This window comes from Saimiri boliviensis, chromosome 6 (genome assembly GCF_048565385.1).
Source record: "Saimiri boliviensis isolate mSaiBol1 chromosome 6, mSaiBol1.pri, whole genome shotgun sequence".
NCBI lineage: Eukaryota > Metazoa > Chordata > Mammalia > Primates > Cebidae > Saimiri > Saimiri boliviensis.
The window spans coordinates 8,717,557-8,743,764 of record NC_133454.1 but is presented as its reverse complement, the minus strand read 5'-3'; the positions used below and the strand labels follow the sequence as shown (position 1 = coordinate 8,743,764).

Sequence of the window (26,208 nt, the reverse complement as noted above, 5' to 3'; positions counted from 1 at the left end):
AGAAGAAAAATTATTCTAAAATTGAAATGCATGTCATTTCTAGTTTCATTATTAATCAATACTAGAAGGTACATCCTATGAACACACAAAAAAACTTGTAGTCTAGCTAATTTGTTCTATTAGGTTGGCGCAAAAGTAATTGCAGCTTTGCCATTGAACGTAATGGCAAAACTGCAATTACTTTTGCGCCAACCTAAATAGATAGAGAGAGCAATAACGCATAGAGTAAACCTTTTCTGTTTTGGAGCATGGGCAGTATTGTTTATATTGCAACATCCAACAGTGGGGATGATGCAATACATACATCATTGCAGTGTGTTCCATGGCAGCTATCCCTAGGTATCTGCTTGTTGTGAGGAGGTAAAGGGGTGGAAAGGAGCATTTAGAAAGTGAGCAAGAGTAGAGCCACATCACTCAGCTCAAATGAAAGGGACTTTCTGGCACAAGTCTCCAAACAGAAAATATGCATTATTTATAAGGGATAGTTTATTCAATGATAGTTTATTTCATTCTCCAGAGTATGGACTTCACTAACAGGCAACATTCAAGGCATACATCTATTAATAAACTGGAATATGAGAATGAAAGGCTCCGAAATGATCTTGCAAAACTTCATGTCAATGGAAAATCAACACGGACAAATCAAAACACCTATGAAGAAACAGGAAGATATGCCTATCAAAGCCAAATAAAAGTGGAAAAAAATGAAGAGAGGTATGCTATCTCCATTATATAAGGGCATAAGTTTAAAAACATGTAATTAAAATTTATTTTTAAAGAATTCAAATTACAACTTTTTATACTTTCTCTTCTGCGATTTAGAATTTATTTTATAATGATAATGCAGTGGGCTAGATAAATTGCTTTATAATAAATTGTTATCAATAGCTTTCAAAATATACTAGTCAAATGGGTGGAGTGTTACAGTGGATTTTAGCTTGTTAGTCACTTCAGATCATTTTTGGAAGCTGTGGTGGTATACAAAACATACAGATAAGTAATTTTACTTTTGATGACCTGGGAACAGAGAAAAGTAGATTTTAATACGTTAGGTGTAGTGTTCAAACAAAATAGAAAATATAGGAACATGTCACTTCTCACCTACCTTCAATAATATATACAGTTTCTTTTTTGTTTGTTTTTGTTTTTGGGGTTTTTTCTTGCTTTTTGTTGTTGTTGTTGTTGTTATTGTTGTTGTTGTTGTTTTTGAGACAGTCTTGCTCTGTTGCCCAGACAGGAGTGTAATGGCACAATCCTGGCTCACCCCAACTTCTACCTCCCAGGTTTGAGTAATTCTCATGCCTCAACCTCCAGAGTAGCTGGGACTACAGGTGCCAACCACCACAGCTGGTTAATTTTTGTTTTTTCAGCAGAGGCGAGGTTTCACTATGTTGGCCAGGCTGGTCTCGAACTCCTGATCTCAAGTGATCCACCTGCCTCGGCCTCCGAAAGTACTGAGATTACTGGTGTGAACCACCGCACCTGGCCAATAGATATACTTTCTACTGACATTCTAGCAGTGACAACAAATTATTGGTCATTTTATAAGGAAGGAATCTATGGATGTATAAGAGGTTTTCTCCAAGTGAAGAGAAGAGTATGGAAAACAGTATCTTCTGTCCACATTATTCCCATGCCCTTTAAAAGGTCTTTTTCAAATTAAAATATATCAACTATGAAAACAGGCTAATTTGTTCAACTTAAAAAAAAATATTTATGGAGTCATAACTGTCTCTGAAGGCCTTTCACTGTTTTCACAAACTTGGAAAATGCTGAACAAAATAAGCAAGTTTCTTTTATACAGTATTTATCATAATCATTCATATGTTAACTTACATTGTGAGTGTCCAACTAGGGATATGCTATGTAGCACGCCCCACATATATTTGATATGAATTTTTAATTTCACAGTGCCAATAAATGATGGATTAGTAGATTCAGACCCAACTTCTTTACAACATTTGCTCAGAAGCTCGTAATACTTAGCATGAAAAATCTTATATATTGTTTTCATATAACAGAATTAATATTTACAGCCCCAGAAAATTTGCCTACCCTTTGTCACGCTTGATATTCTGTCTGACAAACAAAGTTAATAATTGTAGGATTTTAATGAGGATTGTAGGAGAAAAAAAACACATAAAACTTAATAGTTCCATGAATGTTAGTCATTATTACTAAGAAAATTGTTAGTATTTATAATAATATTAATATTTCTCCCACAACTTATGATACCTAAAAGTCTATTTTGACAAATAGACAAATGGCTGAATCTGACATAGCCTCAAAGATATTTCTGTGGGGGAGAGGTGATGCCAGCCTCATCTTTTTAACTAAGCATACTCAGCTCTACAGTAATTTTTTAATATTAAAAAATATATGTTCAACATAAAACAGATGTTCAGCATTCTTATGGGTATAGTACATCTCGCTCCTACTTTCAGCAGTTCATCCATGTATATATTAGAAAGATACATTGTAACCCCATGCAAGAAACAGTAACTATTCAAAAATACCATATTAATAACCCCTTTTCAGGTAGTTAAAGAACCAAATGAAGGAGGACTGGCTGTGACCCCTAAAAAAGCCTCATGGTGGGGTACTGTGGTGGGATGTTGGTAGTGGCAGCAGCAGGTTAAAAACAGTATAGGAAGGATGAAAGAGTTCACTGGGCACGGCCATGGACCAGTTAAATGTGTCCATGTGAAGATCTGTCCAAAGGAGTGTAATCTTGATTTTGGTGTAAGAATATATGTTCTAATATGGAATCAATAAACTATACAGAGTACTCCCCTACTATATGGATTCATTCTTCATAGGTGAAGTTATGACTCCCATGTACTGTATATAGTCCCCTCATTGCAAGAGAAAAGCAAGCCCATGAAGACACTATAAAGGGTCATCTGCGTATGTTAGTCACTGATCTGTATTGAGCACCCATTGGGAACAGAACACTATTTCCTATTCATGCTAGTTGGGAATAACTTTGAAAGCTTTAGATGGAGGTACCAAATGTTGTTATTTAAACAAAAAGACAGTTACTCTGCCTTTTATTATTTTTAGAAAGTATTTTTACTGTCTGGATTGCCCCCTTTTTTCTCTTTGTCAGGCAGTACAGAATGTGTTAAAAGTATCTAACAAAAACAAGACAGTAGGGGACACAAAAAGCAACATAAGAGGTAAAATGCTCAGCAGGAGATTATCTTAATAAGCAGTTAAGGCTACTATTCCTGCTGCAAAGCCTTGTGTCCTGCCAGTTTCATTTGTTGAAAATTTCATTAAATTTGTTTTAATGCCTTGGCTGATTTCAGTGTTCTCCAGTGACCTGGTTTTTAAAAGAAACAGCATTTCAAATGTTCTGAATAAATTATTGCCATGTAAAACCTACTATGGGGAAGAGTTGTTGAGAGGCAAGGACACTGTGAACTCACCAGTGAAGAACTGTAAAGCAGATATCTCTCTGTTAATGTTAGCAAGTGAAAAATGAAATCATCTTTCTTTCCCTCACAGCACAGCTCAGTGAAGTGAAATAGTAATATATATATATATATATTTGTTATTTGTAAATATACATATACATATATATGTATATTTGTTAGGCAAAAGTTAATCAAAAAATACAAATTATCATTACAAAGCAGTGGCTAATGCAGTAAGGTCTTATTAAAGAATTTGAGGAAGGAAAAAGCTTTTAGGTAAAACTATATGAACAAAATGTTCCACAAAATTTGAAGATCCATAGTCTAATTTTAAGGCAATTCTTGCCTTTAACTGAGGAACATTTGTATAATACATTCTTAAAATAACCTTTTATTCACTGAAGCAACTAAGTTTTGTTGTTGTTTTTCACTCCTGTTCAAAGTGATACATTTTTAACGCTCACTCACTTAAAATGTGAAGCATTTTAGGATATTCCAAAGCATTTGCTTTCCAATGAGATAGTTACTTAGCACTTTCTTTAAAAATATGAGTGAGAGTAATTGCTTGTTCATAAAGGATTACTCAGAATTTCATCACCACTAGGCCTGCCTTACAAGAGCTCTTGAAAGAAGCACTAAACATAGAAAGGAACAACCAGTACCAGCCACTCCAAAAACATACCAAATGATAAAGAGCATTGACACAATGAAGAAACTGCATCAACTAATGGGCAAAACAACCAGCTAGCATCAAAATGGCAGGATCAAATTCACACATAGCAATATTAACCCTAAATGTAAATGGGCTAAATGCCCCAATCAAAAGACACAGACTGGTAAATTGGATAAAAAGTCAAAACCCACCAGTGTGCTGTATCCAGGAAACCCATCTCACACGCAAGGATACACAAAGGCTCAAAATAAAGGGATGGAGGAAGATTTACCAAGCAAATGGAGAGCAAAATAAAGCAAGAGTTGCAATCCTAGTCTCTGATAAAATAGACTTTAAACCAACAAAGATCAAAAGAGACAAAGAAGGATATTATATAATGGTAAAAGGATCAATGCAACAAGAAGAGCTAACTATCCTAAATATATATGCCCCAATACAGGAGCACCCAGATGCATAAAGCAAGTTCTTAGTGACCTACAAAGAGACTTAGACTTCCACACGGTAATAGTAGGAGACTTTAACACTCCACTGTCAATATTAGACAGATCAACAAGATAGAAAATTAACAAGGCTATCCAGGACTTGAACTCAAATCTGGACCAAGTGAACCTAATAGACGTTTACAGAACTCTCCACACCAAATCCACAGAATATACATTCTTCTCAGCACCACATCACACCTATTCTAAAATTGACCACATAATTGGAAGTAAATCACCCCTCAGCAAATGCAAAACAATGGAAATCACAGCAAACAGTCTCTCAGACCACAGTGCAATTAAGTTAGATAAGAATTCAGTAACTAAATCAGAACCACACAGATTCATGGAAACTGAACAACTGATTCTTGAATGTTGACTGGATAAACAATGAAATGAAGGCAGAAATAAGGATGTTCTTCAAAACCAACGAGAATGAAGACACAACATACCAGAATCTCTGGGACACATTTAAAGCAGTGTCTAGAGGAAAATACATAGCAATAAATGCCCACATGAGAAGCAAGGAAATATCTAAAAGCGACACCCTATTGTCAAAATTGAAAGAGCTAGAGGAGCAAGATCAAAAAAACTCAAAACCTAGCAGAAGACAAGAAATAACTAACATCAGAGCAGAACAGAAAGAGACAGAGACACAAAAAAAACCCTTCAAAAAAATCAATAAATCCAGGAGCTAGTTTTTCAAAAAAGATCAACAAAATAGACCACTAGCCAGATTAATAAAAAAGAAAAGAGCGAAGAAGCAAATAGATGCAATAAAAAATGGTAAAGGGAATATCACCACAGATTCCACAGAAATACAAACCACCATCAGAGATTACTACAAACAACTCTATGCAAGTAACCAGTAAACCTAGAAATAGATAAATTCCTGGACACTTGCATCCTCCCAAGCCTAAACCAGGAAGAAGTCAAAACCCTGAATAGACCAATAATGAGGGCTGAAGTTGAGGCAGCAATTAATAGCCTACACACCAAAAAAAGCCCAGGTCCAGATGGGTTCACAGCCAAATTCTACCAGACAAACAAAGAGGAGCTGGTTCCATTCCTTCTGAAAATACTCCAAACAATCTAAAAAGAGGGAATCCTTCCCAAATCATTTTATGAGACCAACATCATCCTGATACCAAAACCTGGCAAAGACTCAACAAAAAAAGAGAGCTTCAGGCCAATATTCATGATGAACATAGATGCAAAAATCTTCAATAAAATATTAGCAAACCGACTGCAACAGCACATCAAAAAGCTTATCCATCACGATTGAGTAGGCTTCACCCTGAGGATGCAAGGCTGGTTCAACATACACAAGTCTATAAAGGTAATTCACCACATAAACAGAACCGAAGACAAAAACCACACAATTATCTCAATAGATGCAGAGAAGGCCTTCGACAAAAGTCAACAGCCCTTTATGCTAAAAATTCTCAATAAACTAGGTATTGATGGAACATATCTCAAAATCATAAAAGCTATTTATGACAAACCAACAGCCAATATCGTACTGAATGGACAAAAACTGGAAGCATTTCTTTTGAAAATTGGCACTAGACAAAAGTGCCCTCTCTCACCATTCCTATTCAACATAGTATTGGAAATTCTAGCCGGGGCATTCAGGCAAGAAAAAGAAATAAAGAGTATTTAATTAGGAAAAGAAGAAGTCAAATTGTCTCTTATTTGAGGATGACATGATTGTATATTTAGAAGACTCCATCATCTCAACCCAGAATCTCCTTAAAATGATAAGTAACTTGAGCAGTCTCAGGATACAAAATCAATGTGCAGAAATCACAGGCATTCCTATACACCAATAACAAACAAACAGAGAGCCAAGTCATGAGTGAACTTCCATTCACAATTTCTACAAAGAGAATAAAATACCTAGGAATACAACTAACGGAGGACGTGAAGGACCTCTTCAAGGAGAACCACAAACCACTGCTCAACCCAATGAGAGAGGACACAAACAGATGGAGAAATACTCCATGCTCATGGTTAGGAAGAAACAATATTGGGGAGATGGCCATAAAGCCCAAAGTAATTTATACATTCAATGCTATCCCCATCAAGCTACCAATGACCTTCTTCACAGAACTGGAAAAAACCATCTTAAACTTCATATGGAACCAAAAGAGAGCCTGCATAGCCAAGTCAATTCTAAGCAAAAAGAACAAAGCGGGAGGCATCACACTACCTGACTTCAAATTATACTACAAGGCTACAGTAATCAAAACAGCATGGTACTGGTACCAAAACAGAGATGTAGACCAATAGAATAAAACAGAGGTCTCAGAGGCAACGCCACACGTCTACAACCATCTAATCTTTGACAAATGTCACAAAAACAAGCAATGGGGAAAGGAGTCCCTGTTTAATAAATGGTGTTGGGAAAACTGGATAGCCATGTGCAGAAAGCAGAAACTGGACCCCTTCCTGACACCTTACACTAAAATTAACTCCAGATGGATTAAAGACTTAAACATAAGACCTAACACCATAAAAACCCTAGAAAAACCTAGGCAAAACCCATTCAGGACATAAGCATAGGAAAGGACTTCATGACTAAAACACCAAAAGTATTGGAAACAGAAGCCAAAATAGACAAACGGGACCTAATTAAACTCCAGAACTTCTGCACAGCAAAAGAAACAATCATTAGAGTGAATCAGCAACCAACAGAATGTGAAAAAAAATTTTCTACCCATCTGACAAAGGGCTAATATTCAGAATCTACAAAGAACTAAAACAGATTTACAGGAAAAAAACAAACAAACAAACAAACAACCCCATTCAAAAGTGGGCAAAGGATAGGAACAGACACTTTACAAAACAAGACATATATGCAGCCAACAAACGTATGAAAAAATGCTCATCATCACTGGTCATTAGAGAAATGCAAGTCAAAATTACATTGAGATATGATCTCATGCCAGTTAGAATGGCGATCATTAAAATATCTGGAAACAATAGATGCTGGAGAGGATGTGGAGAAATAGGAACACTTTTACACTGTTGGTGGGAGTGTAAATTAGTTCAACCATTGTGGAAGACAGTGTGGCAATTCCTCAAGGACCTAGAAATAGAAACTCCATTTGACCCAGCAATCCCATTACTGGGTATATATACAAAGGATTATAAATCGTTCTACTATAAGGACACATGCACACGAATGTTCATTGCAGCACTGTTTACAATAGCAAAGACTTAGAACCAACCCAAATGTTCATTGATGATAGACTGGACAGGGAAAATGTGGCACATACACACCATGGAATACTATGTAAAAAGGATGAGTTTCTGTCCTTTGTAGGGACATGGATGAACCTGGAAACCATCATTCTCAGCAGAGTGACACAAGAACAGAAAATCAAACACTGCATGTTCTCACTCATAGGCCGGTGTTGAACAATGAGAACACATGGACACAGGGAGGGGAGCATCACACACTGGGGTCTGTGGGGGGAACTAGGAGAGGGACTGTGGGGGGTGGGGAGTTGGGCAGGGATAACATGGGGAGTAATGCCAGATAGAGGTGATGGGGAGGAAGGCAGCAAACCACATTGCCATGTATGTACCTATGCAACAGTCTTAGATGCTCTTCACATGTACCCCAAAACCTAAAATGCAATATATGTGTGTGTGTGTGTATATATACATATATATATACACATATATATATGTATATATACACATATTATATATATATATATAATGAATGAGAGGTGATTGAATTTGGTGTGGATGTTTTAAATATTCTTTTTAAAAGTTCGCGTTTTGAATTTTCAGGATAATTTACAAGCTAATTTGAAGTAGTGGTATCCAGAGCTATTAATATGTAACTAATTTTAATGACAAATCAATTTCATAATAAATGGAGTTTTATCTCTATATAAGACACATACTTAAAAATGAATTTATGGTTTTAAGAGTTGTATCATGTCCTAGACAGTCAGAAACAGTCATTACAACAGCTTCAAGTCTAGCTAATAAATTAAGAGTTTCTAATACTGAAAAACCACAGCCACCAGGTTTGCAATAACCACTCACAAGATCTCTCGGCAAGGAATGAATAGCTATCTGGAAGCCTAAAGTAAGTTGAGAATGTTTGTACCGTGGTTTTGCTCAATAAAGGAGCAAAACATAGGTTGACAGTTCTAGACCAGGAAACAATGAGCAGTTCATGGAATAGGGAGTTTAATGTAGTGCTGGAAGTAAGGTTAGAAAAAGGTAAATTAGCATAGTTTGTGAAGAATCTTGCTGTATGCTAAGGACATTATTCTTCAGCCAAGGGGAATATTAATGAAGGGACAGGACTGGATGTACATGTCCAGCAATCCTGAAAATTTTGAAGAGTTGACTGAGGTCTCAAGTGGACTGAGTTCTGTTTCCCAGCAAAGCAACTGAGGCCTGCTGTCCTGGCAAAACCACACAGCAGCCTTGGAATAGGCCTGTGGAAAAAATAATTGAACAGATCAGCTTGTGAGAGGATATTAAAAGCCTTTTGAAATCATTTTTTAGATAGCTTTTAAACTGATATGCATGGTACTTTATGCAAGGTGGTTTTATGAAGTATTTGATTAACTATATTCTTGAAGAAGAACTTGTCAGATATAAAAATGATTTAAAATAAAAGTACTTCATGTCATCTTTCCTTTCAATCTCTACATTTTATTGATCTTTCAACAAAAAGAATGTTCCTATATGTTAGTAATTAACACCATAACACTGTATCTGTACATCCAAAACAAAATGGACAATTAAGATATAATTTAGATTAATTTAGCACAAAAAATACTTTGCCTGAAATCTCTGTGAAAGAGATAACAGAGAGATATATATTTCTTGAATCACTACTATCTTATTTTTTTTCACTGTGCTTTGAAGTATAGACAGTAACCACACTCAGAAGGTTCAGCTAAAGATTATATGCAGATGTACTATGCAAATGTTATAAATCTACTTGAATTGTGAGATGTTTCATCTCATTGTGCACATCATAAGCCATGTTATTTCAGTTTAATTTGCTGTTCTGTTTCCATGGTAATTATAGATTGGGAAAATGGGTAAAAAAAAAAAAAGATATATTTCAAGATAAGCAAAAATGGAAAACACGTTGTGTTTGTTTTTGTGTACTAATTTACAGATGCCTCACTTAACTTTTTGCTATTTGTAGGCATAGCTTTGAAAATGTTTACATAATATGAAACAAGTCTATATAAATTAGATAGTCTTTGAATAAGACCAGAGAAAATAATGTGAAATTTTTTTAACTCTGTTAAATTACACTATGAAGGCTTTGAAAATGGTTAATCAATACCTGTGGAGAATTTGAACCATTAGTAAAAATAAAACATTTCATTTATTATTTTTTATTTTGATGGGATTTTAGTTTTGATGGTCTTTGGTAATTTTATTACAGTTTCATGAAAGATATTTATTTAATCCCAAACAGCCCATATCGTTAGGACCCTTTTCGTAAAACTGTAGGATAAATTGGTTTGTTATTTGTTTTATTATCCATTTGCTTAGTCAACAAACCAAAATTCAAAATCTCAATGTTATTTTTTTCAGTCTCATTTTAGTACAAACAAATTCCACGCTTATATGACTTTCATTGAAATAGTAGGGTTTTTAAGTCAAGAAAATCTGGCTTTGTGTCCAAAATCTAGACATCACTTCCTACCAATTTATTCTGATTTTAAAAGTAAACAATTAGATGAATAATTGAATTTTTAAACCTTAGGCTTCTCATCTGCGGATGGTATCTACCATATTAGGGTTATTTTGAAGATCAAATTAGTTTAAAAAAATAATACGTAATCTTTACTAAACATTTACTATTTGCCAGGCATCATTTTCTAAGTGTTTTAGACGTATTAATCTTTCAACTCTCATAACATCACTTTTTTAAATGAGAAAATTAAAGTCACAGAGAGATAAGTTTACCTGCTGAAGGTCACACACACAACTAGTAACTGAAGGAGCTTAGGAGATGATATAAATTGAAAGCATGTTATAAATTATCAAAATCTATAGAAATGAGAGTTATTCAAAGACTTGTTTTGCATAAAAAAATAGTATAATTCTGTTAAGAAAGCCAATGAGGTTAAATGTAAAAGAGAACAGAAAAAGAGTATCTATTTAGAACTGTCTAGGACAGCAGTGTTAGCGGTTTAGAAATTTTTCTCAAACTGCTTTATGTTATTTAAATAAATGACAAAAACATACAAAAGTATAATACAGAAAGGGAAGCAATATAGGCAATAAGGATTGCAAAATATTTTTAACAATTATTAAGTTTTCTTCTTCATTTTTAATCATTCTGAGTCCTTTAAATGAAATAGAAATTATTCATCAGGAAAGTCATACTCAAAGAAATGCCCAGGTAACAAGCCCAAACACTTTGTTGTGTTTTCCCCCAGTCAGACACCTGAGAAATTAAAATCCTTAGCTACATAACTAAACATGTGTCCTTGGTAGAAACAACAACCATTTCTTCTCTTTTAGACTTAGTCAAGATTGTGAGCCAAATACAAGCGCAACGCCTCCCTTGCCACCTTTGACATTACAAATCAAAGAAATGACAAGTCCTTTGATTAGTGACGATGAAGTATTCCCACTGGTGAGTTACTGGTTGTAGCCTTTTTTGTCTTTAATGGGTTATTGCTTTACTCTTAAACTGATGTTGGTACACTGATGTACATAGTAGTTTGTTGGTTTTTAATCTTACTCCTTGAATAGGACTCCAAGTTGGGTCTGCGAGTCATTTGGCCATACCTATCTATAGAAGGAAAAGATACAGATTATGTTCCATAAAGTATTTCTGTCAATGGTTATTAACCTCTAATACAAGCCAGAATTAGTAGTGATTTTTTTTTAATGCATATGCTTGGGACTCCATGAGTCCCTTGGATATTCCATGAGTCCTCAAGGATCTGTATATTGTAAAGAGCTACAGTGATCTTTTGGACTGGTTTAAAACCTCTTTTCTATTGACTTTGCCATATGTGCAGACACATATACAAATCATAAATGGACAGCCTGATGAGTTATCACAAGGGAATGTAACTACCACCCAAGTAATGAACAGAACATCCTCAGCACTCCAGAAGCCCCATTCGTGTTCCCTTCCAGTCTCTACTTCTGCTTGCTCCCAGCATAACCACTATCCTGACTTTTAGTATTATCAATTCATTTTGCCAACTTGCAAATTTTATATAAATGATATATGTTATTTTATTTCTGGCTTCTTTTTCTCAACATTGTTTTTTTTTTAGATTCATCATCATCCATATTGTTCTATACAGCTATAGTGTTTTTTAATTTTTGTTTCTCTATAGTAATCTACTGGATATAAATACTACATTCAATGACAATAAAATTCATTTATTCATTCTACTACTGATGGACATTTGAGTCATTTCCAGTTTGGGACTATTACAAATAATGCTGCCAAAACAATTCTTGTATGAGTGTTTTGGTGCATGTGTATACACATCCTAGGTATTCCATTGTAGGTATATATATATATATATATACATATATATATATATATACTTATATATATATAACTATATATATTAGGTATATATATATACATATATATAACTATATATATTAGATATATATATACATATATATATATAACTATATATATTAGGTATATATACGTATATACTAGGTATTCCATTTTAGGTGTATATATACATATATATATTAGATATATATATATACCTAAAATGGAATACCTAGGTCATAGGATACGAATATGGTCAGCTTTAGTCGGCACTGCCAAACTGTTTTCCTGGATGAGCCAATGAATACTCCAACAAGTAGTGTGTAAGAGTTGTCCTTGCTGTACAGTCTAACACATGGTATTATAAGTCTTTTTAAATTTACCCATTATGGTCAGTGTGTACTAAGGTCCTATTACGTGGTTTTAATTCAAGTTTCTCTAGTGAATAATGAGCTTAAGCACCATTCATATGTTTATTGGCCATTTTGATATCCTTTGTAAAATATCTGTTCAATTTCCTCACTTAATTTTCTGTTGGATTATCTTTATTGTTACTGATTTATGGGTATTCTTTCTATTCTTGATATAAGTCCTTTGTTGCTTATATGTTGGTTTAGCCTTGTAGTAATAGAAACTGGAAGTAAATGTTAAGCTACTGTGGTGGAAGGATGCTTAAAAATACGAACTTTTAAAGTTTTAGAGATCTCTAAAGCCCTGAAATGCTCTTTTGTGATGATCTCAACATAAAATGCCAGTGTTATTTGAACAGAATAAAATCCATACCAATAAGGTAAACTAAATAAAATTCCTCATTTATGAGAAATTCTAAGGGGACTTTGCAAATTCTGCATCAATAAAACTTTGATTAAGGAGTTAAAGTAAGCACACAGTTAAGCAATAGAAAAAGGTGCAAAAAACTCAATTGTGCTAATATCACATGGTTTTAGGATTTTTAGGATCGCAATTAGTGTCAGCTCAAATATCACCTTATCAGAGATGCCTAAGCAACCAGTCTGCAATTGCACCCTCCTCTTCACTCCCTGCCCCTCATCTTGCCTTTTTTCATGGCACTTCACTAGGAGACGTTTTGTTGTTTAGTCTCCCTCCTTTAGAATGTATGCTCCAGTGAAAGCAGGGGTTGTTTTCATGCTAACCCAACACCTAAAATAGTGTCAGCGCTAGTAGGCACATAAAAAGAACGGAGAAGTATCTGTTGATTTCATTTAATAACATGGGGCTTCCTTCTACCTCTAAAATTCTACGTTATTCTTTTGAGGAATTCCTAACCTCTAGAGTAACCAGGAAAGAAAATTCTCAACTCTTCTAGGAACTGGGCATGGAGAACTTAATCTGTGATGGAGGCCTTAAAAATTCTATGGTAATCCACTGCTCTACGTCTAGTGATTTCCATCCACGACTACATTTTGACATCCACATCAGCACCGTTCCTGTCAAAACCACTACTGATCTTCTAGTTGCTAACTAAAAGTCCATTTTGAAATTTTCCTCTTTCTGAATCTTTTTGTCTTGAAACTCTTATGTTCTCTGGCTTCTATGACACTATTCTCCACCGATTCTCCTGCCACCCTCTGGCTACTATTTCCCAGTCTGCTTCCAGGGTTCTCCCTCCTATTTCTGTCCCTTAAATATTAGTGTTCTTCATTCATACAATAAACATGTATTGAACACCAACTGTATGGCAACTCCTGTTCTAAACATGTCTTCGAATAAGAGAGATATGTAGATAGTATGGTGAAAAAAAAGAGGAACTTTGTCAATGGATGAATAGATAATCAGATTGTGATAGATACATACAATGAAATATTTTTCAGCCATAAAAAGCAACTATGCCCCCCAAAAGGCCAACAAAATACAACAGTATAGATGAACCTCAAAAACATGCTAAGTGAAAGAAGCCAGACACAAAAGGCCATATATTATATGATTCGATTTATATGAAATAGCCAGAATAGGTCAATGAAATCCATAGAAACAATGCAGACTGGTGATTACCATGGGCAGTGGGGAGGAAGAAACAAGGAAAAGTGGCTTAAGGGGTACAGAGTTTCATTATGGATAATGAAACTATTTTGGAACTAGATAGAGATGGTGGTTGCAAAACATTGCGAATGCACTAAACACCATTGAACCATTTTAAAATGGTTAATTTTCTTTTATGTCAATTTTATCTCAAAAACAAACGAGGAGAAACATTAATGATTGGAAATAAATGAACAAATAAGAAAATATTAAGGCCAGTCACGGTGGTTCACACCTATAATCCCAGCACTTTGGGAAGCCGAGGTGGGCAGATCACCTGAGGTCAGGAATTTGAGACCAGCCTGGCCAACATGGTGAAGCCCCGTCTCTACTAAAAATACAAAAATTGGCTGGGCATGGTGGCACATGCCTGTAATCCCACCTACTCAGGAAGCTGAGGCAAGAGAATCGCTTGAACCCGGGAAGTAGAGGTTGCAGTGAGCCAAGATAGCATGAAAACACTCCAGCCCGGGCAATAGAGCAAAACACTGTCTCAAAAAAAAAAAAAAAAAAAAAAAAAAACCCGAAAATAGTAATAAATGCTGCGATGAAAAGAAAAGCAGGTCATGTGATAGGGAGTGATGAATGTATGGGGATTATTTTAGGTTGAGTAGCCAAGAAAATTATCGTTGAGAAAGGGAAATTTCAGGCGAAACCTCAACGACAACAAATCCAGCCTTGCAAAGATCTGGTGGAAGAGAGTTTCAAGTGAGGGAACTATAAGGCAGGAATGAGTTTGGCAGGTATGAGGACCAGCAAGGTTGGGGGGCCTTCCGGAGTTTAGAAGGGAAGACGGAGACTGGAACAAAACGGAACAGAGAAGTCGTCAGGGGAAGTCCAGTATATGAGGACAGTAGGTCACAGGAAGGAGTTTGGATTTTATTTTAAAACAATGGGAAGCCATTGTTAAGTTTTAATTCGGAAAATACTGATCTGTTGACTTCATTTAAAACTACTCTGTTTAATAATAAACAAATGTTTAAATTTTTCGAAAGATCACTTTAACTACTAAGTAAAGAATAAATTATAGAGGGGCAAGGGTAGAAGTGGAGACAGCTGCTCTAAGGCTGTTTCAGCAGTCTAGGCAAGAGATGATGCTGGCTTGGTAGCAATGGAGGTAGAGCAACATATTAGATCCAGGAAATATTCTGGTGGGTAGACCAGATTTGACAATGAATTGTATATGGGCAGTGGGAGAAAGAGTGATCAATGATGACTCCTAGGATTTCAACCTGAGCACTGAGTAGATGCTAATACCACTTTCTGACATGGGAAGACTAAGGAAGAAATAGGGTTAGAGGAGAAATCATGATTTCTAGGTTAGACATATAAGTTTAAAATGTTTACTGGACACCCAAGTGTAGACATTAAATAGGCAATAGGATACGTGAAATCTGATATTAAAGGAAGAGATCAAAGCTGGAAATACAAATATGGGAATAATCTGCATATGACTGGTATTTAAGTCTATAGAACTGGATGAAAATATTTAAGTATAAAAAAGAAATTATCCCATTACAAAGCCTTGGGTCATAATATTTAGTGCCCTAATGGGAATCCTCAAGGAAAGGAGGAAAGTCTGATAATGAAGAGGATGGGGCGTAAGGAGGGTCCACGTCCGTTTGCAGAAACAAAGTCACTGAGAGGTAAGAAGAAATAGGATCCACAGTATAGGAGGAAGGATGAGTTTCTCGAACAGGAGGATGGCCTAAAATTCAGTTTTAGATAAAAATGGATGTGGAATAATGAGGGAGCTCCCCTCTGGCCCCTGGGAGGCTAGGTCACAAGGTAATGAGTAAGAAAGTGAACATACTAGGGAAGTAGAATAGAATCGCCTAGCAGTGTTCACTGACCACTTGATATTTATGGTCATGAAATTTAAAGTGAAACTAGTCCGTGCAGTAATTTACCCCCAACCTGTTGGCTCCAGCATTCAGCTACTCTGGTGTAGTCATGACCCAGGCAAATGGGTCAGCTTAATTAGGGGTGGGTTTTATCAGGTAATTAGGATAGAGACAAGATACAGGGTTGTAGCAGGTAATGAGGATAGAGAAAAGATACAGGGAGCCACAAGTTGTTGAATGGTTATAAAGATGGATGGATCTAACTCTAATAAAAAGAGTTAGAAGGGAAGAGAGAGTATGAGGAAGAGGATGGACAGTGAAAAGGAAAGAGTCTGAATGGGGTCAAAGAAATGCTGGTATGGGAGGACTAGATGAAGCAAGCTGGAAGGATGATGGATAGGTTGCTTTAAATCTCAATTAGTAAACAAGCAGTTCTCATTGATGATAGTATCAAGGACATGCTAGTGGGGGGATGCCTGAGATGAAAGATTCCCCAGGGCTCCATCGTTCAACTTCTTTTTCTTTTACTTGTCTCTCTTGGATAATTTCAGTCAAGCTCATGGCCTTGTCATCTATAACTTCCAAATCTATCTCTCTGATTCAGACCTGTCTTCTGAGTCCTAGACTGATATATCTCACTGTTTACTGGAGTCTGTTTAAATCTCAAGTTACCTCAAATTCATTATTCAAAATGGAATGCATTTTCTTCATTCATAAACTAACTAAAAATTTTCATTGAAAACACAATGGCCCAGAATCTGTGCTAGAATCTGATGAATCAGAAATAAATAAGAGGCCAGGAGCTGTGACTCACATCTACAATCTCAGCACTTTGAGAGGCCAAGGCAGGAAGATCCCTTGAGCCCAAGAGTTCAAGGCCAGCCTGGGCAACTAACGAGGCTCTGTTTCTAAAAAACTTTTTTAAAACAATAGCCAGGTGTGGCGATGTGTGCCTATAGTCCCAGCTACTCAGGAGGCTGACATAGGAGGATCACTCGAGCCCAGGAGTTACAGGTTAGCTGTGGTTGCACCACTGCACTCCAGCCTGAGCAACAGAGCAAGACACTGTCTCAAAAAAAATTTTTTTAAGAAAAAAAGAACTCTTAATGGCTTATTTTACCTTTTTCTCCTTCTCAGTAAATGGCATGAGTGTCACTAATCACTCAGGCCAGAATCTAGGAAGTCATCTGTCTGAGATCAGGTTTCCTAGAGCCTAAGATGAGATTCTTGTGGAAGCAAGTTACCGAAGCAAGCAGGGGAGGGGAGGGGAGGAAACTAAGCAAAGATGTTGTCTCAGCTACAAACTAGTATAGCCTGGTGTCCCGGGGAGCTTGCCACATGAATCACACCATAGCATTGGTTCCCACCAAACAGGAAGTCTGGTATTTTATGTCCTTGTGTCTATCAATCAGTCATTGCCTCAGAGAGGGTAGCAAATGGGCAGAGAGAGGACTGCAGCTTCCCAGGTGAGGCAGGAGCCTCCAGTTCAGTGGAGGGCAGTTCTCCAAAGAAGTCAGCTTGGAGCTGTTAGTAGCCAACACCCACCCAGCTGGAGGAGAGATGCATCAGCCTGGGGAAGGGGATCCCGGTAGGGGACCAAGGACCATGGTCCACCTCTTGCACCACTCAGAACTACCTTCTTCCATAGCTTCCATCCAATGTAGCTTTTCACAATTATTGTGGGCAATAATTTCTGGGAAAACTGATTAGAGGAAAGTTGGTGAGATAAGCCACAGCCCCTAATACTGCAATTGGTCCCTGACACCTATCATTGCCTCACCCATTCTAGATTCCTCTCATCAGCCAACTCTTCTGTTGATCCAGGTGGCTTTTCTTTTGGGGTGAGCCCCTAATTTCTATGCCCTTATTAGGATATGGTTTCTGTATTTGCCAATTACAATTAAAACTGGGCATGAGAGTACCAAAAGATGCCTCAGAGGATCATCTGAGTACCAAACACATTCCTCACTGCCTCTGTTATGCAGTAGCATTCTTACCTCTTCAGGGTGACTTAGGGTCAGCTACCTCTGCCACTATAGGAACTCCATTCTGTGTGTCTGATCTGTTGGCATGAGGTGCTCAAAGTGACCACATGGAGCCAAAGCTCTAAGTGTAGTGGGACTCTTACAGGTCTCTTGGTAGAATTCCACCTCTAAGAACCAGGACCTATAGACCAACAGAACCTAAAGATACATAAACAGAAAGCACAAATTCTCCCAGTGGGTTAACAGAAGTGATAGAGAGTGGAGCCATTCCTACTTCCTCCCTTTTGTTCCCAGATCCATGTATTCTACCCATTGGAAACACAGCACCATAAAACAGCCATTGGTTTAAAGTCTATACCACATCCTGAAGAACGGCACCCCAGCCTCACAGGATATAATCTCCAAGCTGGTGCCTCAGCAGTACCATCAAGAGCTCTATCATGCTAGCATCCTCTGGATAGTGCTGTGTGTGGTTAGGACCAGTGGATACCATGGTCATGGCCCCACTGCCGTACTCTTCTGCTATAAAGTAGGTACCTTTGCTATTAAGCAGGATCTCATGTCTGCAGATCAGTGATTCTGTGGGCCCTAAGATAGTGGTGCAGGCAGGAAAGGCAAATGTGTAGAATGCATATCCATTCTGATAAGGATACAGCATTGCCCTTTCCAAGGTACAAGGGAACTAATGCAGTCACACTGCCACCAAGAGGCTGGTTGGTCTCCTTGAGGGATGATGCCATATCAAGAGCTCAGCTTTGCTTTCTATTGTAAGCAGGTCAGACATTTGACAGCAACAGTAGCTGGATTACCCTTGGTTAAAGGGGAAACCATGGTATTGAGTCAATGCATAATTCCTACTGGGGTAGCCAAAGACAGAGGCTGGATCAAATCATCCTGTCCACTTGCTAGATGCTCTGTCTCAACCAAGATTCAACAGCATGATAGGAATTGTCTTGCAAATAGTATACAGGTTTCTGCTACAGATGGCATAGCCTTGTGCCAGAATCTTAAGGGTCTGCAACAAAACTTTCCCACTGAAACTTGCCAGAGGCTCCGCAAGGCATTTCTCTCTACCAGAGATTCTTCTAGTATGGGATCTGCCAAGTCATTTGACAAAAGTAGCAGGACTGCTTGTACCCTGTCCTGAACCTACTACACAGCTCTTTCTTTCCAGAGTTCTGGGTTTGCTGAAAAAAGTTTTTTTCTGTGTCACCAAATAAATGAATCAGATTATTCAATTATTTGATTCAGGGGTGGAACATTTTCAAAGTGCATAAATTTTTGCTTTACTAGAATGTTCTGAATACCCCATAGCAGTGGACACCTAAAAACAATGTGTTAAGCCCCAATCTTTTATCGGGTTCATCTTGCACTCTCTGGAGTACATGCATTTTTCCATGCCTTTAACATACTTGCTACTTCCTGCTTATCAGGTCTCATTAACATGATGTGTTAATATATGATGTTCCATGCGATAGTCTTTGGAATGTCCAGATGGGCAAAGCCCCTTCAGGATTTATTGTGACAGCTTAACGAACATAACATTGGGGCAAAACCATGGTTGTATATTGTTGGCCACCCCATGTGAATGCTAACTGCTTCCTATCCTCTCTTTTATTCGATAGTAAAAAGAATGCATTTGCCAGATCAGTAGTAGCATACCATCTAACCCAGGCTGTGATAGTCTTCTCTAGTCGAAATACTGTCCCTGACACAACAGCTACAGTTGTGGCTACTAGTTGGAAAGTGTTCAGTACTCCATCATTTGCAGGATCCCTAGTTTTGGCCCGGGCCAGATTGGTGAACAAAATCCACCTATAACAAGGTTCACATTTATACGTTGACTCCCTAAAGTTCCATTCTTCCTACCAAAATGAAAATCAAAGAAGAATATAGTAACCACAGAACTGGAAAATTAAAGTACAGATTTCCCCAATGAAAAAAAGTACTCAATTTCTGTATGTGGCTTTTTAAAATGAAGAATTGTAAAATCATCTGATGTCCTTTATTCCTTAGCCACAGATATTTATTTGTTGTAAATAAGAACTAAACAGGTCACAGACAGTTAAATAGCATTTTCATGTCACCATGAAGGGTTGAATTGGGGCACTCATCACTGATACTTTTCCACTATGACAGGACAAGCAAGATGCATGCCAGCATCACAGCCCTCCCTACTAGGGAGCCACCTCCACCCCTGAGACACATTATGCAGCCAGCCCTTTCACCTGGCTAACGCCAAGCATTGATTTGCCCTGTCAAAACCAATCCTTATTTTATTTTTTTCTATATGAACCTTCTTTGTGCAATTCCACTATAATCTTTACTTTAGCTTTTCGGAGTTGCCTATTTTCAAATGAAAATCAGTGGCTTTGCAAATGATTGCAGCATGTTTTAGGCAGGTTCCATGGTGAGTGCATTGTCCCTGCATTTGCGATTGAACAATATCACACTCATTGCTAGAGCTTTTGAATGTAATGGTGCTGTGATGTCTTCCTCAGTTCTTGAGGATTTCATTAGTGGTGACTGCATTACACTAGTAGTGGGAATTCGGCCCAAGATGTATTCTTTCATTAAGAGCTGCAGTGTTTGACAGTATGTCAGGGATGAAGCATGCCTGGAACAATGAAGACTTTTTGAAGTTCTGTATTCCTCATTCACTTTTCTTTATTTCTCTCTTTAGTGTCCCCCAGATGTGTCCTTCCCAGCATCTTTAGCTGCACAGCATTTCCTTCTAGAAGAAGAGAAACGAGCAAAAGAACTTGAAAAACTTCTAAATACACATATTGATGAACTGCAAAGACACACAGAATTTACTCTTAATAAATACTCCAGGCTAAAACAAAATAGACACATATGAGCTTTTAAATTTTTTTATTTGCTTCCCCCACCCCAAGAAAAAAAAGCTCTGGCAAAATATTTACAAAGCCGATTAATGAAACTGAGAAATTCTATTCTGTTTCCTTAAGTAAATAATTTCTGTAAAGCAGCTAGAAAATAGTAAGTATTTTGTTTGATAAAGCTGTTTGCATTTGTGCATTAACATACTAAATTGTTCTGCTGTAGAGTTACAATAAAATAAACAAGACTATTCCAAAAGAGATTTTTTTTCCAGTCTAAGGACTATTTTGGAATTAAATATGCAGTTTTTCCCCCACTTGAATCATGTATACTGAAAACCCATTTCCTCGGCAACTAAACAAAATAAGGGAAAGGGAAGTGCGTGCTATATTCCAGATACAAACAACTCAAAGGCAGCTCCGCTGTACTTGGTTTGAAAACTCAAGGATTTTCTAAATAAAAATATTTATTTTCAGTTATGTAAACACTCTAAAATTTATTTTTGAAAAGAAAAGATATAGCTTTACTATTTTTACATTCACCTTTATAATGCCTTTCTGTTTCAATACATTGAAGGTTGATGGGATGTGTAATTTACAAATTTAAAATATATGCTTTTTTGTTAGTACTAATTACTTCATGGACATGAACATGATAAAGGAAATATAAAGCATTACTGCTGCTACATTTTCCTTTGTAATCACCTCTGTTTTAAATACAAAAAAAGAATATAAAATTCAATGGACTTGAAGCATAAATGCCAAATCTGTATAGAACAGTAGTAGCATGGCTATGAACAATAAAAATAGAATTTACAAATATACAAGAATATAATATACTTTCTTTAAGTTTTATCTGTGTGTCTGTGTATATATATGTATGTGTCTATATATATATATATATATGAAGAGAAATTATGAAAAAAGGTAAGCCCTACTATACTTTTATGGTTTCCTTTCCCTTTAAAGATACAATCTGAACATACTGAAAGATAAACCAAAATGTCATTAGATAACAGGTGTCATTTTCATGTGAAAAATGCAGAGCATTGTAGACTTCAGGTAACATGACCACATGTATTCCTATAGCTCTTGATGTTTAAAGAAAAGATGTACTTGTATAGCTCTTTTTTTTTTTTTTTTTTTTTTTTTTTTTGAGACGGAGTTTCGCTCTTGTTACCCAGGCTGGAGTGCAATGGCGCGATCTCGGCTCACCGCAGCCTCCGCCTCCTGGGTTCAGGCAATTCTCCTGCCTCAGCCTCCTGAGTAGCTGGGATTACAGGCACACGCCACCATGCCCAGCTAATTTTTTGTATTATTAGTAGAGACGGGGTTTCACCATGTTGACCAGGATGGTCTCGATCTCTTGACCTTGTGATCCACCCGCCTCGGCCTCCCAAAGTGCTGGGATTACAGGCTTGAGCCACCGCGCCCGGCCACTTGTATAGCTCTTGAGGTTTGTCTTACTTCAGTCTGTTACAACAAAAATACCGTAGACTGGGTGACTTAAACCACAAACATTTATCTCTCACAGTTCAGAAGGTTGAGAAGTCCAAGACAAAGCGCAGCTAATCTGGTGTCTGACGAGGGCCCACTTCCAGGCTCGTGGACAGACACTGCCTTGCTATATCTTCACATGGCAGAGAGGAAGTATCTCTCTGGTTTCTTCTTTATAAGGCAGTAATCCCAGTCATGAAGGTTCTACCTTCATGACATCATTATCTCCTGAGGCCCCAATTTCCTAATAGCATCACATTGAAGGTTAATATTTCAATATAGTCATGCGTCACTTAACGACAGGGATATATTCTGAGAAATGTATTGCTGGGCAGTTACGTTGTTGTGCAAATATCATAGAGCGCATTTATACAAACCTAGATGGCACAACTACTACACACCTAGGCTACATGGCATAGCCTGTCGCTCCTAGGCTACAAACCTGTGTGGCATGTTATTGTACTGAATGCTGTAGGTAGTTGTAATACACTGATAAGTATTTGTGTATCTAAATATAGAAAATATTGAGTGAAATATGGAATTTTAATATTATGGGAACACCATTATATATTAGGTCCATTGAAATATTATTATACCATGCATGACTATATACATTTTGGGTAGGCACATTCTGTCCACAACACCTTCCCATAGTATTACTCATTTAAACTCAAAATGAGCCTGTGAGGTCAGCAAGCCTAATATCCTTGTCCCTGGGAATCAGAGTTGTTAAGAAACTTACTCAGAATCACAGTAAGCAAGAGAGTCAGAAAGGAAACCCCTGGCCTTCTGATTCCTGGCTCTAGCTCTTATTACTTCCCAGTATCACTTCTTGTAAGCAAGCAGATGGTGAACAAAGCTGCAGCCACAGAAGCCAGGTTTGATGACAAAACATCAGAAGACCCAAAGCCATTAGTGTACTCACAAAAACTCCATGTGGAAAAAGTTATGATACTTTCAAATTATTTAGTAATTGCTAGCCTAGACATCAGGAAAATATTTTTCAGTGTTATCTTTAGAAGATAGGAAGAAGTATGTTTAGGAAAAGGGCGTTCCATAAACAAATTTGAAAACCTTCATATCCCTAATTACAAACAATGAAAAAGATTAAATATACATACCTTTATAATCCCCTATGCCAAAATAACATTTCATTCTCTCAGGGCAAAGATACAATTGAAAGTTCTTTGTTGAAATAAAGATCTAGGCTACAATAGGTCTCAGAACTTAGCAGAGTCAAGACAGCATGAATTTGGACTAGGTCCAGAACTAATGGTGAATTTGCCCCTATGGACTATTAATACTTCAAGTCCACACGCAGACTTCTTTTAAATTATGAGTTCAGTATTCCGCTTGATGTTAACTTTCTTAGAATGGTGGTTTTCAATGTTTTGCTTAACAACAGGATTCAGTGTTCAAAAGGAATCATATGTCCAACATCTATATACTGTAATCAAGATAAAAGGCAAGCAGTGCTGGTTGAATGGTGGAAGGAGGTAGTGAGGCCAGCCTGCCCTCTCCACTGCCTTCTCTTACCCTTCTGTTCTCCGCAGGCCAAAAAGATGGCCATGGAACAGCTGCCCTAGATGTTGTGGAGGGGGCCTGAAGGAGAGGCAGAGTTGCTCGGTTACTACCTTGGCACAGAATACATTTTCCTGCAGAAACCATTTCATGGATACTGGTTATAACCTCCACATCAAAAGCAGGGTTTCAAACAGGGAAGCCTTCAGCAGGGCCAAGCATAGAACTAAGGAGATCCTCAGAGCTACCTCGCTCACTCCAACAACTAGAAATTTTTAGGTCTTAAAGGTGCTCCATACAACAGGACAAGTTAGATCTATTGGAGACAAGGTTCTTCATGCGTTGGCCCTGTGACCTTAACAGAGCTTCCATTTCCGTATCTGTAGAACAGGCTTAACAACACTACCTATGTCAGGGATTCTTGTGAGGATTACAGGATGTAATGCACATAATGTGGATAGCACACAGCTTGGCACAATAAGTACTCAGTACATGCTAGCTGTTAGCATTTGCCATCCTTGCCCTCTGAGGCATTAGGTCTGAACTCAGAAGACAAAGCACATCCTCACAGAATAATACTATCATTTTTTGAGGACCATGTAACAGCCACCATACATAAGTTAAATCATTAACAGTTTCTTAAAAATAATTACACATCATAAAATTCACTCATTTGAAAGGTATATTTCAGTAATTTTTACTAAGGTTACAGAGTTGTGTAGCCATTGCCACAACCCAACTTTAGAACATTTCCTTCACTCCAAAAAAATCCCTACTGCCTGTTTTTAGTCATTCCAGTCCTATGCCCAACCCCAGGCAGCTGCTAAACTACTTTCTGTCTTTACAGATTTACCTGGACATTTTACATAAATAAATTCATATGTGGGTTTTTTATTGTAGCATAATGTTTTCAAGATATGTATTGTAGCATATATTGGTATTGTTTTTTTATTATTGCTCAGTAGTATTCTGTTGCATGAATAAACCATGTTTCATTTATCCATTTCACCAGTTGATGGACATCTGAATTGCTTCCAGTTTAGGGCTATTATGAATAAAGAATACACAAGTCTCTGTGGGGACATATGTTTTCATATCTATTGAATCATTTTTTAGGAGTAGAATTTCTGAGTTACATGGTATATTTATGTTTAACTTAAAGAAATTTTCAGTGTGTATCTGTGTATAAAAGAGTTATTTCATCCCGGTTTTAATTGTCATTTCTCTAGTGGCTAACGATATTGAGCATCATCTTGGGTGCTTACTGACCAACCACATCTATTCTTCAGTAAAATGTCTATTTAAATCTTTTGCCAATTTTATAATTGGGTTATTTCTCTTGTTGGGTTATAAAAATTCTATATTAGATATAAGTCCTTTAACAGATATAAGATTTGCATATATTTTCTCCCAGTCTGTGACTTGTCTTTTCATTTTCTTAAGTGTCTTTTGAAGCAAGAAAGTTATAAATCTTGATAAAGTACTGTTCATTAGTTTTATGAATCATGCTTTTTGCATCATATTTAAGAAATACTTGCCCAATCCAAGTCACAAAGTTTTCATTTATATTTTATTCTAAAAGTGTTACAGTTTTAAGTTTTACATTAGATCTACAATCCATTCTGAGTTAACATTTTTGCATGGTGGTAGGGTCTAGATTCATCTTTTTAAATGTGGATATCTAACTGTCCCAGCACCATATGTTTAAAAAAACTAGCCGGGTGCGGTGGCTCAGGCCTGTAATCCTAGCACTTTGGGAGGCCGAGGCGGGTGGATCATGAGGTCAAGAGATCGAGACCATCCTGGTCAACATGGTGAAACCCCGTCTCTACTAAAAATACAAAAAATTAGCTGGGCATGGTGGCGCGTGCCTGTAATCCCAGCTACTCAGGAGGCTGAGACAGGAGAATTGCCTGAACCCAGGAGGCGGAGGTTGCGGTGAGCCGAGATCGCGCCATTGCACTCCAGCCTGGGTAATAAGAGCGAAACTCCGTCTCAAAAACAAACAAACAAACAAAAAAACTATTCTTTTTCTTCTCTGAATTGTGTTGGCACTTTTGTTGAAAAATCAATTGGTTATAAACATAAGGGTTTATCTGGACTCTTACTTCTGTTCCATTGACCTATATGTTACTCCTTATGCCAGTACCACACAATCACAAGTATTGTAGCTTTGCCAGAAGTTTTGATAGTGGGAAGTGTAAATCCTCCAACTTTCAAAATGATTTTGGCTATTTGGTCCTTTGAATTTCCATGTAAGTTTTAGGGTCAGCTTGTCAATTTTTGTTAAAAAAAAAAAAAATAGTAGGCCTTCTGAGATGTCTATAGAGATTAAGAGAGCAGTTCTCTCCAAATTGACCTATATTGAATCTCAGT

General features: G+C 37.1%; 1 protein-coding gene across 5 annotated transcripts in view; it reads left to right on the top strand.

The window, feature by feature from the left end:
• Window positions 1-21,417, top strand: part of DEUP1 (deuterosome assembly protein 1) — a 94,169-nt gene extending 72,752 nt beyond the window's left edge. For all 5 annotated transcript variants that reach the window (XM_074400337.1, XM_039462256.2, XM_074400338.1 and 2 more), the window contains 3 exons: window positions 518-714; window positions 11,097-11,211; window positions 20,658-21,417. In XM_074400337.1, coding sequence (XP_074256438.1) covers window positions 518-714; window positions 11,097-11,211; window positions 20,658-20,834 — 489 coding nt within the window. In that variant the 3' untranslated portion in view covers window positions 20,835-21,417. The remainder of the gene's footprint in view (window positions 1-517; window positions 715-11,096; window positions 11,212-20,657) is intronic.
• Window positions 21,418-26,208: the final 4,791 nt, after the last annotated feature.